This window comes from Bos indicus x Bos taurus, chromosome 2 (assembly GCF_003369695.1).
Source record: "Bos indicus x Bos taurus breed Angus x Brahman F1 hybrid chromosome 2, Bos_hybrid_MaternalHap_v2.0, whole genome shotgun sequence".
Classification (NCBI taxonomy): domain Eukaryota; kingdom Metazoa; phylum Chordata; class Mammalia; order Artiodactyla; family Bovidae; genus Bos; species Bos indicus x Bos taurus.
This window is the reverse complement of record NC_040077.1, coordinates 76,762,321-76,781,325: the sequence shown is the minus strand read 5'-3', so window position 1 is coordinate 76,781,325 and position 19,005 is coordinate 76,762,321. Positions and strand designations below refer to the sequence as shown.

At 40.2% G+C, this 19,005-nt stretch overlaps 1 protein-coding gene across 1 annotated transcript in view; it reads right to left on the bottom strand.

The window, feature by feature from the left end:
- The window catches only part of CNTNAP5 (contactin associated protein like 5), a 1,040,194-nt gene that overhangs the window by 66,336 nt on the left and 954,853 nt on the right, over positions 1–19,005 (bottom strand). The window contains exon 20 of the mRNA XM_027562987.1: positions 2,842–2,972. Coding sequence (XP_027418788.1) covers positions 2,842–2,972 — 131 coding nt within the window. The remainder of the gene's footprint in view (positions 1–2,841; positions 2,973–19,005) is intronic.

Genomic DNA, 19,005 nt, shown 5'->3' with positions numbered 1-19,005 from the left:
TGCATTTGTACCCCAGCCAATCCCCATAACATTCAAACTTTTTTTTAATAGCTAAATAGACTGAGCCTCAGAAAGGTGAATAGCAAATCTAAGATCTTATAGGAGATGGAGCAGGAATTCACACATAAGTCTGTCCCGAACTAGGGATCCCTCTCTTAATCTCAGAATCTTCAACTCTCAAAGGAAGTCATTGATTCCATGCTTTCAAAATGTCGGGCTCCCTCCATCTTTACAGCTGGTAGTTGTGCTGGCATTTTGGTAAACAGGTTTAATTTGTTTAATGTCATTAATATATTTTAAAGAGAGGCACTGAAGTCTACCTCAACCACCATGGGGGCACATGTGCTTTTAAAACCACTGGTCAAATTACAATTCTCAAATTATTACCAGGGTTTCTTACTCTTGGCTGTAGCCCAGTCCCTACAGATTCCTTCCAAAGTCACATAGAGCAGAGAGGAGAAGGTTCAATAACTCAAGGTCCCGAGGTGGTAGGAGAATGTGTTCTTACCCACTGGAGGCCTCTGGCTGGCTGAGCATAGCGATAACCATCTACCCTCTCCTTATAACTGCTTCTGAATAATGCCTGAGACCAGGCAGTAGCTTATCCTTTTCTGTTTTCAGTAAACAGTTTGTTCTTTTATTTTCCCCATTGCTTTTGTTTGTTTGGGGGTTTTGTTATTGTTTTAATTTGGCTACCCAGAGCCATATGGGATCATAGTTCCCTGACCAGGGATTGAACCCATGCCCTTGGCAGTGAAAGCCCAGAGTTCAACCACTGGAAGGCCAGAGAATTCCCTAGGGCTTTTCTAAGTGGGGAGGAAGGAGAAGAAATAAGATGCAGGGGGAGGGGGGGGGGAGTGGGAGTGTCACAGAGACAACTATGTTATGTGACTGTTTTAACAAATTGATTTAAATTTAAAAAACAAAATAGGTCTCTGCCTCCATTTCTTTCTGCTATTTTTGTGCTTTTGAAATGCTACATCTTCCACTGATTGTGCTTCAACCACTGCTTGTGCTTATCATTGGCTATTAATTTGGCTGGTGGGAAATCTAGATGGAGAAGAGGGAATATCCCATTGTTCTCTCACCTCTCTGTTTGTGTTTTCATTGATGGAAAAGAAGACAGGAAATAGAAAAAGAGAAAGAGCCATTTATACAAATGCCCACCAGCATGCACCCCAGGTGTCTCACCACAGCCTCATTCAAGACATCTTCCAACAAGAAATCATCATTTCATCTCTATCTTCTAGTCTGACCTCAATCCAAAGACCTTTACCACTTATTTTAAGAGTCAATGCTACAGTCAATGCTATTAAATTATAATCACTCAAGGATTGTGATTTGTCTCCTATATTTGCCAATTATTCATGAACTTCCACCCAATCAAGAAAATGAACAGTCAGTCTTGACTTGAGTCTTGACTCATCATCCATATCCAGAGGGTCACCCAAGGTTACCAATGTTCCGTCCAGATTTTTCTCAAGTCCTTCTCTCCTTGACTTCCCCACCACAGTAGTTGAAGTCCTTGTCTTTGCTGTGGTCTGGTCTCTGTCCCATATCTCATCACTCCCAAATGTGTATTTCCATAGAGAGATCACAGTGAGCCCCTGGAAATGGAAATCTACCCATGCTACTTCCCCTGCCTAAAATCCAGTGGTTTCTCTTCCTCTCTCCCAGGTCCAATTTAATCTTCTCCATACAAGCCAAGAAAGAAATGGCAACCCGCTCCAGTATGCTTGCCTGGAGAATCCCATGGACAGAAGAGTCTGACATGTTATGGTCCATGGGGTTGCAAAGAGTCAGACATGGCTGAAGCAACTTAGAACATACAAGCCATGTGGGATTAATTTATTTAGTTCAAAAATATTTATTAAAGGCCTTCTGTATGTGAGATACTGCTTGACAAACTGGGGTCCCATGGTAATGTAAACAAACAAGAATCCCTGTCTTCATGAAGCTTACATTCTAGAGGAGGGAGAAGGGACTTATCTATTAAATAAATAGATAATTTTTATTGATTGCTAGAACCATTTAAGTGGTTTAGGATTGAAGTCAAGGAGATGGGTTGCTATATTACATAAGGAGACTGGAGACAGGGTCCCTGAGTCAATTTTTGAGGGGTGTTCCAAAGGAAGTACAAGTAACAGGTAGCGATGCAGATATATGAACAACTGGATTCTAGGCAAAGCAAACTCTAGTGAATTCAAGAGCTCTGGAAAGAGCAAGGATGCATCGAGTGGCCTGAGTAGAGTTTGAGAGGGAACTGGAATAGGTGAGTGTGTGTGTATTTGTGTGTGTCAGTTAGGAAACTGCAGACAGGGGAGGCCGTCTATAAATTATACTCATTTTTGACTGAGTGGAGGGTCAGTGATCCTAACATCCCCTCCTTGTTCAGGGTGAACTGAACTGATGCCCAGATGAGGTGGGTGCCCTCCTCCATGCTCTTGCTTCACCTATCCACACTTCCCCCATAGTCCTCGCTGACCACTTGTGATTTCTTCCTTGCTTGTCTTCCTCATTATGCCACAGTTCAGAGGTTGTCAAAACTGAACATGCAGCAGCATCATCTGCTGCCCCCTTCTTGAAAAAAAGCTTCAGATTAAGTAGATCTGACATAGGACCCAAGAATTGGCATTTCTTGCAAGGTTTCGAGAGATGCTTCTGGAAAGCAGGGTGTGTCCTGAGGACCCCTATTCTAGTTTTCCAAAGGCTGGGGCTGAGTATGATTAGTATGCATCCCCAGAGCTCGGCTGCTCACTTGGCTTGGGGGTGAAATTCAGAAAACTTGTATTGAGCACCCAAGGTACATTTGCTGGAATGAGAAGAAGGGAAGTAAGGTACCTGAATGGTAAGCCCTCTGCCCTCTCTGTTAATCTTCAAGTGATGCAGTCTTCTGTTGGCAAAGTTCTCTGTATTGATGGTGAATACATGGGTTTCTTCCTTGTTTAGCTGGGAGCGAACTTGTAAGCTTCCTTGAAAGAAAACATTAGAAATTAGAATTAAAAATAGACCAAATAGTGTAAAAAAGTAATCAGATTGCTTTTTAATTGATCATGGCTGTTTTATAGTGACTTATGCCATAACCCTTTCATCATTCACATTTTTAAAAGGTACTATATATGTCATGACTGTAGCATCTAGATCCATATTAAAACTCCTGAGTATAGATGAAATATGCGTGTGTGTGTGTGTGTGTGCTATCAGAAAGGAAAATAATTTGATTGTGAAAACTTTAATAAGATTGTCCACAGTCTCTTCAGTTTCTACCACTTCCTAGAACTTTTCTTCCTAATTGCCTTCGTGGAATTTCAGAATATATAATGTGAAACAAGGTTGTAAAGTAATCTGAGGCAGAATAGGTGAGAGCAATCTGGAGCAGTGAGGTCATTACCCAACAGGGTCAGCCAATAGCAGAAGCTCCCTACAGTTAGCCCTGATTCCTCCTCTCCCTTTGGTTCTGATCATCATAGATTTTCAACTTGGGAGCTTATTTTCTCACTTAAAAATTAATAATAGCTCCCTGAGAGTGAAAGTTGCTCAGTCCTATCTGACTCTTTGCGACCTTATAGACTGTGGCCTGCCAGACTCCTCTGTCCATGGGATTCTCCGGGCAAGAATACTGGAGTGGGTAGCCATTCCCTCTCAGGGATCAAACTGGGGTCTTCTACATTGCAAGCATACTGTTTACCATCTGAGCCACCAGGGAAGCCAAAGAGGACTGAGGTGACTATATGAAAGTGAAAATGTTAGTCACTCAGTCATATCCAACTCTTTGAGACCCCATGGATTGCAGTCCTCCAGGCTCCGCTGTGCAAGGAATTCTCCAGGCAAGAATACTGGAGTGGGTTGCCATTCCCTTCCCCAGGGGATCTTCCTGACCCAGGAATCGAACCTGAGTCTCCTGCATTGCATGCAGATTCTTAACCTTCTGAGCCACCAGGCCTCATATAGGAAGCCCTAATAGCTCCCTAGAAATAGCATATTTGGTGCTGAGAGGCACCTTCGCCTGGGGCAAGGGGCCGGCCTGTGGTAGGGAAAGGGCACCCCTTATAAACTAGTGGGCTGTTCCCTAGCAAGCTCTTTCAGGCTCTTTCTAAGAACTTGGGTTTTTGATACTATTTAATGCAATGTACTATATAATATATAAATATGTTCCTAATATATCATGTATAAATTTTCTATGTAGTATATAAATATATATAATAATATAGCATACAAATTTTACATATTATATATAATTCAACCCAATAAAGTAAATCAGCATGTGATATTTATGTGTCAGGCATGGTAGTAAGGCACACATTCCTTGTAGTTATTTGGGATTCTTACCATTCCACTGAATGAGTCATTCATACACACATTCTGCACACATCTATCTATTTTAGAAATCACTTCCATTTTATACATCTTCACTAAAACTTGCCTAGGAACCATCCATCTTAGATGTTAATCATCTCAACTGAGACCCTGTCAAATAATTTATTCTGAAGCCTCTCTGACACTCCAATTTAGGTCTAAAACACCTCAACAATTTCTTAGAGCCGTGCACATACTGATCTCACCTACTTAGGAGGTTTTGATGCAATCAGTGCCTCCCAAAGCACCCTAAGAAGATATCCTGAAACCTCTTGCTAACTCATCTGCACACAACTCCTAGGAGCATAAACTCAATTCAAGACTTTTCAAAAATAAGCTTGTTACCATTAAAGGCTGACTTGCAGTCTTTCAGGAGGCACTGGGGTGAGGTGGAAATGGTTGGGACCAGAAGTTCATTCATCACCTTCCCCTTAGCGTCATGTTCAGCTGCTTGGTCAATGAGCAAAAAGACATGTGTCTCCTCTCAGCTACTCTGGTGTCACGAGGTTACTGTCACCTTCTTGGATGGCACTGCCCTGGACCCACAAAGTTCACTGCTCTTAAGCCCTCTTTACCTAATTTATATGCTTCATCTGTCTGCTTTCATTTACCTCCCCAGTGTCTCCCATCCATACCTTTGCTTCCAAAAGTGTTTAACATAATGGTGATCATTGCAAGTGTAGAGTCCCTTAGACAGGGAACTGACTGAGGCAAGATGCTCTGAATCTAATAAATGAACAAACAAACAAAAAAAGGACTGTCTGGTACATATATACAATGGAACTCAGCCACTAAAAAGAATGAAATAAGACCATTTGCAGCAACATGGATGGACCTAGAAATTGTCATGCTGAGTGAAGTAGGTCAGAAAGAGAAATAACTTATGACATTCCTTTGTATGTGGAATCTAAAAAGAAATTATACAAATAAACTTATTTATAAAACAGACTCACAGATTTAGAGAAAGAACTTATGATTCTCAAGTAGGAAGGATGGGGGCAAGGGATAGTAAGGGAGTTTGGGATGGACATGTACACACTGCTATATTTAAAATGGATAACCAACAAGGACCTACTGTAGAGCACATGAAACTCTGCTCAATGTTATGTGGCAACTTGGATGGGAGGGGAGTTTGGGGTAGAACGGATACATGTATATGTATGGCTGAGTCCCTTTGCTGTTCACCTGAAACTATCACAATAATGTTAATCAGTTTTACTCCAGTACAAAAATTAAAAAAAAAAATTTAAAGGATCGCCTTAGCCAAATGTTCACTATAATTTATCTAGGAAAATGTATCCCCTCTTACGTGGTCTCGTTTTTTCTTTTCCGTTAGTATATGTTGACATTGCTACATTATAAACAGCATGCATTTACCTGTGTGTGTGTGGATATGGGCTGAAATAAGATGTTCAGAGTATAGAAAGGAAATGAAACTGATTTGAGTCTCAGGGCTTTTCCAAATATGCTTCTGGAATAAACATATGTATAATGGAATGACCTTTTGGTCACCAGCAAGTATGCTGTAAAAGTTTCATTGCATCTTATTAATATTGGAAAATTCTAGCTGTATATGTCCTCACTCTTTTTAGGTCTCCAGGCAAAATTCATATCATTATTTTTAGAATTATACAAGTATTATCAATGTCATTTTAAAAGTGATGGAGAGAAATAAATAATCGCAAAAAATGTATTCAAATACAATGATAAAGAATCTAGTTTAAATCAAAGAGGATGTAGACATATTCTATTAAACATTCTTGCTACTTTCTGGACAGTTACTACCCCTTGGCTTCTCTCATTCTTGAGTTTCTTGCATATGACTCCTCTTTCATCTAGAACTTTTTTTGTTCCTTCCTTCATATGACAGGTGAAGGAACAGAGGTGAAGGAAGGTAAATAAATTTTCATCATTTATAGTAAGTGATTAACTCAGATTTAGAAATGAATTGAGTTAGTTCTAAAGAGCATGATTTTCCCATGGAACACAAAGGTCCCATATGTTCATCTCAGCCAAGAATAGGTCTTCCATTCCAACTTTTCCCATTAAGTTGATTCCTACTCAAACTCCAACATTAAGCATTCCGTTACCCCTTCCAAGAAACCTTATCTGGCTTTTCCAAGGTGCCGTCTTCTGCTCCTGTGGGTCCTGTGCTCACCTCTGTGTTGTCTGTTTACTTGCCTATTTTTTTCCTTCCTTCCTTGCCTCTCTCCCTTTTTTCCTCCCTTCTTTCATCCCTTCCTTCCTTTCATTCTTTTCTAAACTACATAAATTATTGTCTCAAATTCTGAAGGCTAGAAGTTTGAAATGTTCTCTCAAAGGATCTAGGCTAGGATTCTTCCTTGCTTCTTCTTAGCATTTGGTGGATACCTCCATTCCTTGCCTGGAAGATGCTTTATTCCAATCTCCTTTTCTTCACATGGCTCCTCTCTATGTGTATTAGATAGACCGACATTAAGAGCTACTCTAATACTGTAAAAGGATAATTCTGTTCCTTTTTTAGCCACCGATCTCCTATTTATATTCTTCTTGACAATCACCTACTTGTGAGAATGTGAACATTATGGACTAGAAATTTGAAATTTGAAAAATCCAACTACTATCTAGCTCATCATCTTGAATTGGGCCTCAGGATAAAGATTCTCACACCTCAGTTTCTTCAAGAACAACATTTTGTTGTAGTTTACTTGTTTCCACTTTGCCAATTATCCTATGCTAATCTGTCTTCCATACTGTCATTAGTGTAAGTATTCTAACACAGGCTTACTTGGCCACGTGATTCTACTCCAAGATTAATTTTACATGATACATTTCAGTGTGTAGCCTGACATGCAAAGCCTCCTTCTTAACTTTTCAACTTTATCAACACATACTTCCCATAACTGAATCATATCTAAACTAACAGAATTCCTTCAAATAATGCTCCTTCTTGATTTTTTGCATTTTATTTCTTCATCTGAAACTGCCCCTGCCTTCTCACCTGTATGCCAATCCCTTCTCATTTATTAAGACCCAACTGATACGACCCAGGTCTCCACTTTCCTTCAAGACAGGTATGATCTTTCCTTGTTGTATGGTCACTGTGCTCATTTTTGGTAACATTCTCAATGTATCAAGCTTCACTTGTCTTTCCCCTTGAATTTAAGCTTCTCTGATATGAATAGATGCTTATTCATCTTTGTGTCTTCAGAGAAGAGCACAGAGCCCACTATCTTAAGTCACCAGAAGACACTTGTTGAATAAAATAGGCACTCTGTAGAATGTTCGGAGAAGGCAATGGCACTCCACTCCAGTACTCTTGCCTGGAAAATCCCATGGACGGAGGAGCCTGGAAGGCTGCAGTCCATGGGGTCGCTGAGGGTAGGACACGACTGCACGGCTTCACTTTCACTTTTCACTTTCATGCATTGGAGAAGGAAATGGCAACCCACTCCAGTGTTCCTGCCTGGAGAATCCCAGGGATGGGGGAGCCTGGTGGGCTGCCGTCTATGGGGTCACACAGAGTCAGACACGACTGAAGCGACTTAGCAGTAGCAGCAGCAGTAGCAGAATGTTATTATCACTTTGAAAAATTATATACTAGCAGTTATTTAATGTTTACTCTGTGTCAGACACAAAATTAGCAAATAGTTAAAATGTTATAGTTATGTCTTTAAGGGATTTGTTATCTAGCTAAAGGGGACAAAATCAAGGTCATACTTTCTTGCTTATGTGCCAACCATGCATTATAACTTTAATTTGGTACTAAAGACTTTTTTCCCCAAAACTTCTCAGATTAGAGAGCTAAATTTCACTGAAGTAAAATCTCTACAAATAAATAATAATAATAAAAGCAATTATTATGACATTCATAGTGAAATGGATCAAACCCAGGAGGACAGAACATCAATGTGTGTGGTCCTTCCACTGTATCATGTTTCCTTCAAAGACATATTTGCTCAAGTATACAAGTGAGTTGATGAATAGAGAGATGTATGGTTGGGTAAAGGGAAAAGAGGATGATTATTTATAGACAATAGAGATACATGTTTTGTGAATTCAAATAATGAGCAGTTGTAAGAACTGAGGTAATGAGAAAGAGTCCTCACAGAAAGAGATTTATTGAAGAAGGTAGAACTGAAATAGGCAAAAAAGAAAAAGAAAAGTACTATGCTTATGTAGCTATAGAGATATAAGCAGAGCAATGTGACTGATTTTTACCATGATTTGAATAGAACCAACCAGAGGCCAATATGGCTGATGAGCATCTTTATAGACAGTCACCCAACTGATCTTCTCATTTTGAAATATAGAAACACTAAGACTCTGAAACATGAGTATAGCTTGGAAGAGGGTGGTAACAAAGAGAGAAGTCACAAGGAGAAGCCTTGTACTAAAAGGGCAAAGAATTTGAACTTCTTATAAAGAAAGATCCCGTAAGGCACTAAACACATGCCTGACTGAGTTGATATACACAAGGTGATAGTTAAAGAAAACTAGCCTGGGTACCCCGTGTCCAGGTCAGATCTAAAAGGGAAGATGGAGGGCCTCCCTGGTGGCTCAGTGGTTAAAAAATCCACCTGCCAATGCAGGAGACTCGGATTCGTTCCCTCATGCAGGAGGATCCTACATGCTGGGGAGCAGCTAAGCCCGTTTGTCACAATTATTGAGCTAGTGCTCTAGAGCCTGGGAGTTGAAACTACTGAAGCTTGCATGCCTAGAGTCTGTGCTCCACAGCAAGAGAAGCCACAGCAATGAGAAGCCTGCATACCACACCTAGAGAGTAGCCCCCAGTAGCCACAACTAGAGAAAAGCCTGGACAGGAACAAAGACTCAACACAGCCAAAAATAAAATAAATAAATAAGAATAGAAGAGAAGATGAAACTACCAGTTCTTACAAACATCAAAACAAGAACTATTGAAGGTGCTAGACTGCTGCTATGGAACAGGAATCCACATAAACGCTGCTGTTAATATCGCATGTCAATTTCTTGCTTTATCATTTCACTTTGAAATAAGGAGCTCTTCTACATCTTGATTGCTGTCCAATCCTTAGCAGCCCATATCAACTACAGACATATGCACCTTTCTATGCAGCTTTTAGTGTCTACTAACCAGGCCACCCTCACTGATCAGCTTCTCTTTTATCTTCACTGCCCTACTTAGTGGTAGGTAAGGCAATTATTTCACTTCAGTTCATTCACTCAGTTGTGTCCGACTTTTTGTGATCCTATGGACTACAGCACGCCAGGCTTCCCTGTCCATCACCAACTCCCAGAGCTTACTCAAACTCATGTCCATTGAATCAGTCATGCCATCCAACCATCTCATCCTCTGTCGTTCCCTTCCCTTCTTGCCTTCAATCTTCTCCAGCATCATGGTCTTTTCTAATGAGTCTGTTTCTTTGTATCAGGTAGCCAAAGTATTGGAGCTTCAGCTTCAGCATCAGTCTTTCCAATGAATATTCAGGACTGATTTCCTTTAGGATGGACTGGTTTAATCTCCTTGCAGTCCAAGGGACACTCAAGAGTCTTTTCCAACATCACAGTTCAAAAGCATCAATTCTTTGGCACTCAGTTTTCTTTATAGTCCAACTGTTACATCCATACATGGCTACTGGAAAAAAGCTTTGACTAGATGGACCTTTGTTGGCAAAGTAATGTCTCTGCTTTCTAATATGCTGTCTAGGTTGGTCATAGCTTTTCTTCCAAGGAGAAAGCATCTTTTAATTCCATGGCTGCAGGCAATGGCACCCCACTCCAGTACTCTTGCCTGGAAAATCCCATGGATGGAGGAGCCTGGTAGGCTGCAGTCCATGGGGTCGCTAAGAGTCAGACTCGACTGAGCAACTTCACTTTCACTTTAATCTTTCATGCATTGGAGAAGGAAATGACAACCCACTCCAGTGGTCTTTCCTGGAGAATCCCAGGAACAGGGGAGCCTGGTGGGCTGCCATGTATGGGGTCGCACAGAATCGGACACGACTGAAGCGACTTAGCAGCAGCAGCAGCAGTCACCATCTAGAGTGATTCTGGAGCCCCCAAACAAACAAAAAACGTATTTCACTGTTTCCATTGTTTCCCCATCTATTTGCCCATGAAGTGATAGGACCGGATGCCATGATCTTAGTTTTCTAAATGTTGAGTTTTAAGCCAACTTTTTCACTTTCCTCTTTCACTTTCATCAAGAGGCTCTTTAGTTCTTCTTTACTTTCTGCCATAAAGGTGGTGTCATCTGCATATCTGAGGTTATTGATATTTCTCCTGGCAACCTTGAGTCCAGCTTGTGCTTCCTTCAGCCCAGCATTTCTCATGATGTACTCTGCATGTAACTTAAATAAACAGGGTGACAATATACAGCCTTGATGTACTCCTTTCCCTATTTGGAACCAGTCTATTGTTCCATGTCCAGTTCTAACTGTTGCTTCCTGACCTGCATATAGGTTTCTCAAGAGGCAGGTCAGGTAGTCTGGTATTCCCCTCTCTTTCAGAATTTTCCACAGTTTATTATGATCCACACAGTCAAAGGCTTTGGCATAGTCAATAAAACAGAAATAGATGTTTTTCTGGAACTTTCTTGCTTTTTTGATGATCCAGAAGATGTTGGCAATTTGATCTCTGGTTTCTCTGCCTTTTCTAAAACCAGCTTGAACATCTGGAAGTTCATGGTTCACATACTGTTGAAGCCTGTCTTGGAGAATTTTGAGCATTGCTTTGCTAGAGTGTGAGATGAGTGTAATTGTGCAGTAGTTTGAGCATTCTTTGGCATTGCCTTTACTTGGGATTGGAATGAAAACTGACTTTTTCCAGTCCTGTGGCCACTGCTGAGTTTTCCAAATTTGCTGGCATTTTGAGTGCAGCACTTTCACAGCATCATCTTTTAGGATTTGAAATAGCTCAACTGGAATTCTTTCACCTCCACTAGCTTTGTTCGTAGTGATGGTTCATAAGGCCCACTTGACTTTGCATTCCAGGATGTCTGGCTCTAGGAGGCACTTATTTACTTAGTGGTAAATAAGGACTCCTAGGTCAAGACTCTAGGAGTCCTTATTTTGTTTATTTCCTCTATAAGCTACATATGCCACACATTTAAGTCATCTGCAGCTCCCTGGTCTCTATAAAGTAAATCCTACGTCTCTGTACCTCTTTACAGCTCAACCATCATGCCCTCATCGTTCCATCATCATCTCTCACCAGGACTATTGCAATGCATCTGAACTAACTTCTCAGATTCCAGTCTTAGCTCTTTTCCCTCACACTCATACATTCTTTATTGGGCAGTCTAAATAAGCTTTCTGAAATACTTATCTGATGTTGCTACTTAAAATGTTTTAATGATACCCCAATGCACTTAGAATAAAATCCAAATTCTTTCTTGTAGATCCTATATAACCTTATTTCATTCTACATTTTCCCTCATTCACTAAACTCCAGCTACTGCATACCCACATTATGCTCCCATAATGTGCCAAGTCCACTCCTGCCTTAGAGTCTTTACATCAGCTTTCTCTAAAACTTGGAATGGTCCTCTTACAGATATCTGCCTGGAATCCCCTCCTCATTCATGGGCTAAATCCATGTAGTGATGTCTTCTGTAGCCATGTACTCCTAACTCAATACCTCCATCTAAGAGTGTTTTCCAAACTGCTAGTCATGATTGACTAGTACATCATAGAATGAATAAGAGAATTCAGTATCTGTTATTACTAACTGCACCCTCTCTAATTCCAATTACAAGCATTTCACTCTCTGAATACAATATTCTCCCTTTCATTTTCCCTTCATCTAATTCCCAGATTCCCATAATATTTTTTTTATTTGTTTGTTTGTTTAATTATACTTGGTTTACATGCTATGTTTGTTTTAGGCATATGCAGTGATTTAGTTCATATTTATTTATAGATTATATATATGTGTGTGTGTGTGTATTTATTCTTTTTCGTATTCTTTTCCCTTGTAGATTATTACAAGATATTGAGTGTGCTATCCAGTAAGTCCCTTTCGTTTATTTTATATAAAGTAGGGTGTATATGTTAATCCCAACTCCTAATTTATCCCTCCTGCCATCCCCTTTGGTAATCATAAGATGGTTGCCTCTGTCTGTGAATCTACATGTTTTGTAAATAAGTTCATTTGTGTCATTTTTAGATTCCATACATAAGTTATATCAAATGGTATTTGTCTTTTTCTGTCTTACTTCACTTTTAGTATGATAATCTCTAGGTCCTTCCATGTTGCTGCAAATGGCATTATTTCATTCTTTGCTATGGTTGAATAATATTCCATTGTAGTATATACCATACATTCTTTATCCATTCATCTGTTGATGGACTCTTAGATTGCCTCTATGTCTTGGCTATTGTAAACAGTGCTGTAATTGAATGCATGTATCTTTCCAAATTATAGTTTTCTCCAGATGTATGCCCAGGAATGGAATCACTTGATTATATTGTAAAACATTTTAAAAAATGGGCAGACGATCTAAATAGACATCTCTGAATAAGAATACAGATGGCCAACAGTCCATCACTAATAATTAATAATTAGAGAAAACATCATTAATAATTAGAGAAAATGCAAATCAAAACCACAATGATGTGTCCATTCACACCAATCAGAATGTCCATAATCAAAAAATCCACAAATAAATACTGGAGATGGTGTGGAAAGAAGGGAATCCTCTTGCACTGTTGTTGGAATGTAAATGGGTACAGCCAGTCTGAAGAACAGTAAGGAGTTTCCTTAAGAAACTAAAAAGAGTGCTATCATATGTTCCACAATCCTTATTATAAGGATTAATCTCACCAACTACTCAGTGCTCCTCAACCCCTTCATGTCCTCTCTTCTCTCCTTACCCAACCCGAATTGCTGGTCCATAAATATGACTCGGCCGAGAGAAGCTACCCCATGTCCAAGGTCGGGGCAGTAGCTGTGCTTTCCTGGAGCAGCTGTGAAGAGACACCCCATGTTCAAGGTAAGAGAAACACAAGTAAACACCGTAGGTGCTGAAAGAGGGCATCAGTGGGCAGACAGACTGAAACCACAATCACAGACAATTAGCCAATTTGATCACACAGACCACAGCTTGTCTAACTCAATAAACTAAGCCATGCCAGGTGGGGCCACCCAAAACAGATGGGTCATGGTGGAGAGGTCTGACAGAATGTGGTCCACTGGAGAAAGGAATGGCAAACCACTTCAGTATTCTTGCCTTGAGAACCCTATGAACAGTATGAAAAGGCAAAAAGATAAGACACTGAATGATGAACTCCCCAGGTCGGTAGGTGCCCAATATGCTACTGGAGATCAGTGGAGAAATAACTCCAGAAAGAATGAAGGGAAGGAGCCAAAAACAACACCCAGTTGTGGATGTGACTGGTGGTTGAAGCAAGGTCTGATGCTGTAAAGAGCAATATTGCATAGGAACCTGGAATGTTAGGTCCATGAATCAAGGCAAATTGGAAGTGGTCAAACAGGAGATGACAAGAGTGAACATCGACATTCTAGGAATCAGCAAACTAAGATGGACTGGAATGGGTGAATTTAACTCAGATGACCATTACATCTACTGCTGTGGGCAGGAATCCCTGAGAAGAAATGAAGTAGCCATCATGGTCAACAAAAGAGTCTGAAATGCAGTACTTGGATGCAATCTCAAAAATAACAGAATGATCTCTGTTCATTTCCAAGGTAAACCATTCAATATCACGGTAATCCAAGTCTATGCCCCAACCAGTAATGTTCAAGAAGCTGAAGTTGAACAATTCTATGAAGACCTACGAGACCTTTTAGAACGAACACCCAAAAAAAGATGTCCTTTTCATATAGGGGCTGCTGCTGATAAATCACGTCAGTCATGTCTGACTCTATGCAACCCCATAGACGGCAGCCCACCAGGCTCCCATCCCTGGGATTCTCCAGGTAAGAATACTGGAGTGGGTTGCCATTTCCTTCTCCTCATTATAGGGGACTGGAATGCAAAAGTAGAAAGTCAAGAAATACCTAGAGTAACAGGCAAATTTGGCCTTGGATTACGGAATGAAGTAGGGCAAAGGCTAATAGAGTTCTGCCAAGAGAACGAACTCTTTCAACAACACAAGAGAAGACTCTATACATGGACATCACCAGATGGTCAACACTGAAATCAGATTGATTATATTCTTTGCAGCCAAAGATGGAGAAGCTCTATAAAGTCAGCAAAAACAAGACTGGGAGCTGACTGTGGCTCAGATCATGAACTCCTTATTGCCAAATTCAGACTGAAATTGAAGAAAGTGGGGAAAACCACTGGACCATTCAGGTATGATCTAAATCAAATCCTTTATGATTATACAGTGGAAGTGAGAAATAGATTTAAGGGACTAGACCTGATAGACAGAGTGCCTGATGAACTATGGATGGAGGTTCATGACATTGTAAGGAAAAAGGGAGCAAGACCATCCCCAAGAAAAAGAAATGCAAAAAAGCAAAATGGTTGTCTGAGGAAGCCTTAAAAATAGCTGTGAAAAGAAGAGAAGTGAAAAGCAAAGGATAAAAAGAAAGATATACCCATTTGAATGCAGAGTTCCAAAGAACAGCAAGGAGAGATAAGAAAGATTTCCTCAGTGATTAATGAGAAGAAATAAAGGAAAACAATAAAATGAGAAAAACTAGAGATCACTTCAAGAAAATTAGAGATACCAAGGGAATATTTCATGTAAAGATGGGCACAATAAAGGACAGAAATTGTATGGACTTTACAGAAGCAGAAGATATTAAGAAGAGGTGGCAAGAATGCACAGAAACTGTACAAAAAAGATCTTCATGACCCAGATAATCATTATGGTGTGATCACTCACCTAGAGCCAGACATTCTGGAATCTGCAGTCAAGTGGGCCATAGGAAGTATCACTACAAACAAAGCTAGTGGAGGTGATGGGAATCCAGTTGAGCTATTTCAAATCCCAAAAGATGATGCTGTGAAAGTACTGCAGTCAAAATGCTAGCAAATTTGGAAAACTCAGCAGTGGCCACAGGACTGGAAAAGGTCAGTTTTCATTCCAATCCCAAAGAAAGGCAATGCCAAGGAATGCTCAAACTACCGCACAATTGCACTCATCTCACACGTAAGTAAAGTAATGCTCAAAATTCTCCAAGTCAGGCTTCAGCAATATGTGAACTGTGAACTTCCAGATGTTCAAGCTGGTTTTAGAAAAGGCAGAGGATCTAGAGATCAAATTGCCAACATCTGCTGGATCATGGAAAAAGCAAGAGAGTTTCAGAAAAAACTCTATTTCTGCTTTACTGACTATGCCAAAGCCTTTGACCGTGTGGATCACAATAAAAAATTCTGAAAGAGATGGGAATACCAGACTACCTGACCTGCCTCTTGAGAAACCTGTATACAGGTCAGGAAGCAACAGTTAGAACTGGACATGGAACAACAGACTGGTTCCAAATAGGAAAAGAAATATGTCAAGGCTGTATATTGTCACCATACTTATTTAACTCATATGCATAGTACATCATGAGAAATGCTGGGCTGGATGAAGTACAAGCTGGAACCAAGATTGCCAGGAGAAATATCAATAACCTCAGATATGCAGATGACACCACCCTTATTGGCAGAATGTGAAGAAGAACTAAAGTGCCTCTTGATGAAAGTGAAAGAGGAGACTGAAAAAGTTGGCTTAAAGCTCAATATTCAGAAAACAAAGATCATGGCATCTGGTCCCATCACTTCATGGCAAATAGATGGGGAAACAGTGTGAATAGTGGCTGACTTTATTTTTCTGGGTTCCAAAATCACTGCAGATGGTGATTGCAGCCATGAAATTAAAAGAAGCTTACTCCTTGGAAGGAAAGTTCTGACCAACCTAGACAGCATATTAAAATTTCAGAGACATTACTTTATCAACAAAGGTTCATCTAGTCAAGGCTATGGTTTTTCCAGTGGTCATTTATGACTGTAAGAGCTGGACTATAAACAAATCTGAGTGCTGAAGAATTTTTGCTTTTGAACTGTGGTGTTGGAGAAGACTCTTGAGAGTCCCTTGGACTGCAAGGAGATCCAAACAGTCCATCCTAAAGGAGATCAGTCCTGGGTGTTCATTGGAAGGACTGATGTTGAAGCTGAAACACCAAAATTTTGGCCACCTGATGGGAAGAGCTGACTCACTCGAAAAGACCCTGATGCTGGGAAAGATTGAAGGTAGGAGGAAAAGGGGACAACAGAGGATGAGATGGTTAGATGGCATCACTGACTCAATGGACATGAGTTTGGGTAAACTCCAGGAGTTGGTGATGGACAGGGAGGCCTGGTGTACTGAGGTTCATGGGGGTCGCAAAGAGTCAGACACGACTGAGCAACTGAACTGAACTGAAATGAACTGAACTGAACTGAACCATGACTCTCCTCTCCTATAGACTCTCAACTCCTTTTGCCAACTCTTACTTCATTGAGAAGGTATTTGTTTGGCAGAACAATAACTGCTAAAATCTAACCTTCACTCTATTTTTGCAAGGTTCAGCTGGTAGAAAAATGTATAAACCCTGCAAATTGCTTATGAGCCACTTTAAATTATTCATGACCAAGTTCAAGTGGGGCTTTCTTGTGTTCCTCAACCTCACTGTATTTCCTAAGTCCATTCACCTACTGACTCAGAGAGCTATGTAATGGCATTAAGTCTTTGCTCAAATCTCCATCTTACCTTCTCCTTCTCCCATCTCAGTTAATAACCTTGACTCCTGCTTCTCTAAGAAAACTGAAGCAATCAGAAGAAAATTCCCTGAAACTTCTGCCACCATATTGAATAACAGATCATTTTCTGAGTCTGTGTGGTTTCTCTACCTTTATAACTTAGATGAATTGTCTGTGCTTTTACTTAAATGTATCCTTGCTTCACATTCTCCTGACCTGTTTCAAGCCATCACTCAAGCAATATCCCCTTTCTCTACCATTTTTTCTTCCTCTCTATGACATCATTCCCATTAGCAATTTTTTCCAGATTTCAATGGAATAAAAAGAAACCTCTTCAACTTTCTTAACTTATCCATGGCCACATTTCCCTGGTCTTCTGGCTTGCAAGGAAACTCCTGTTAGGCATCATGTTTACTTTCTGAATTAAATTCCTTTTTTCCATTTGCTCTTAAACTTCATCCAGTAAGATTTTAAGATTTTCCATGAAAATTTCTGTTGCCCAAATCATCAATAACTTTCATGTTGTTAAATCTAATTTTCCATTTGGGATCTGCAGTTTATTCTCACCAGAATTTTATCCAATCACTTTCTTCTCTTCTATAAAACTATTTGCTTGGCTTCCAGGACATGACTGTCTCCTAGTCATCTTCCCACCTCACTGGCTCCTCCTTCTTCCTCCCCATTTCTGAATCATAATTTTCTCCTTGATCTCTTAATGTTGAAGTTTCAAGGCTCACCCTGTGGACTTCTCTTCTCTATCAATACTCATTGCCTTGATAATTTTGTCTAGCATTATGGTTTCAAATACCATTTTTCTGGTTTCTTATGACTGTTGTAGCACATAGTTCTAGATGCTAGAAGTCTGAAATCTAAGTATCATCAGGTCCATGTTTCCACCAAATACTCTAGGGGAAAGTCTTTCCTTTGTTTCCTGTGAGTTTCTGGTAGCTCTTGGCACTCCTTTGTGTTCTTTGACTTGTAGCTGCATCATTCCCACAGTTGTCTCTATTGTTATGTTATGTGGCCTTATTCCCTTTGTGTGTCCGTTTATGTGTCTCTGTGTCTCTATATCCTTATCTCCCTCTTATAAGGACATTGGTGATTGGATTTAGGTACCATTCTAATACAGCATGACTTCACTTTAACCTTGTTTCCAATAAAGTTCACATTCTGACGTTCCAGCTAGACATCAATTGGCGGGGGTTGGGGTGGGGAGGTGGGGGAGGTGGAAATCTATTGAAACCAGTATAGTGTCTAACTACAGGCCAATTTCCAAATTAATATCTCCAGCTTGGTCATCTGCCCTCAACTTCAGACTCTTCTAATTAATCGTCTCTCTTCTTGTTTGGCTAATAGGCACCTCAAATTTAATACACCCAAGACTGAACTCATGATCTCTTCTAAACCTGCTTCTTCTATGACTCTTCCCTACTTAAGCACTGACAATCCTGTAAATTCAGGTGCTGAGCCAAAAAAAATCTTGGGTTCCTCTCTGGTATCTTATATCTTGTGTCCAACAGGGAATGACAAAGTTTGATGCCCCACCATCCAAAATACACCTGAGTCTAACCACTTTTTTCATTCCTCACCAATTCCTCTATTGCTAATCCTCACCCCAGTCAGCCAGCATTTCTCATCCAGACTAATTCAATAGCCTCCTAACTACTTTTCTTCTCTTCTAACCCCCTGTGTACTATTCTCCACAGAGCCTCTAGAGAAATCCTGTTAATGTATAAATAAGCCTAACCACTTCTCTGCTTGTTCAGTGGGCCCTCATCTTTCCCAGTTTAGTTTAGTAGACATCTTTTTTTTTTTTTTTTCCTTTATTGAAGTATAGTTGATTTACAACATTGTTTTAATTTCAGGTGTACAGCAAAGCAATTAATATGTATATATGCATGTGTGTTAGTCACTCAGTCATGTCCAGCTCTTTGCAACCCCATGAACTGTAGCCCACCAGGCTCCTTTGTCCATGAAATTCTCCTGGCACA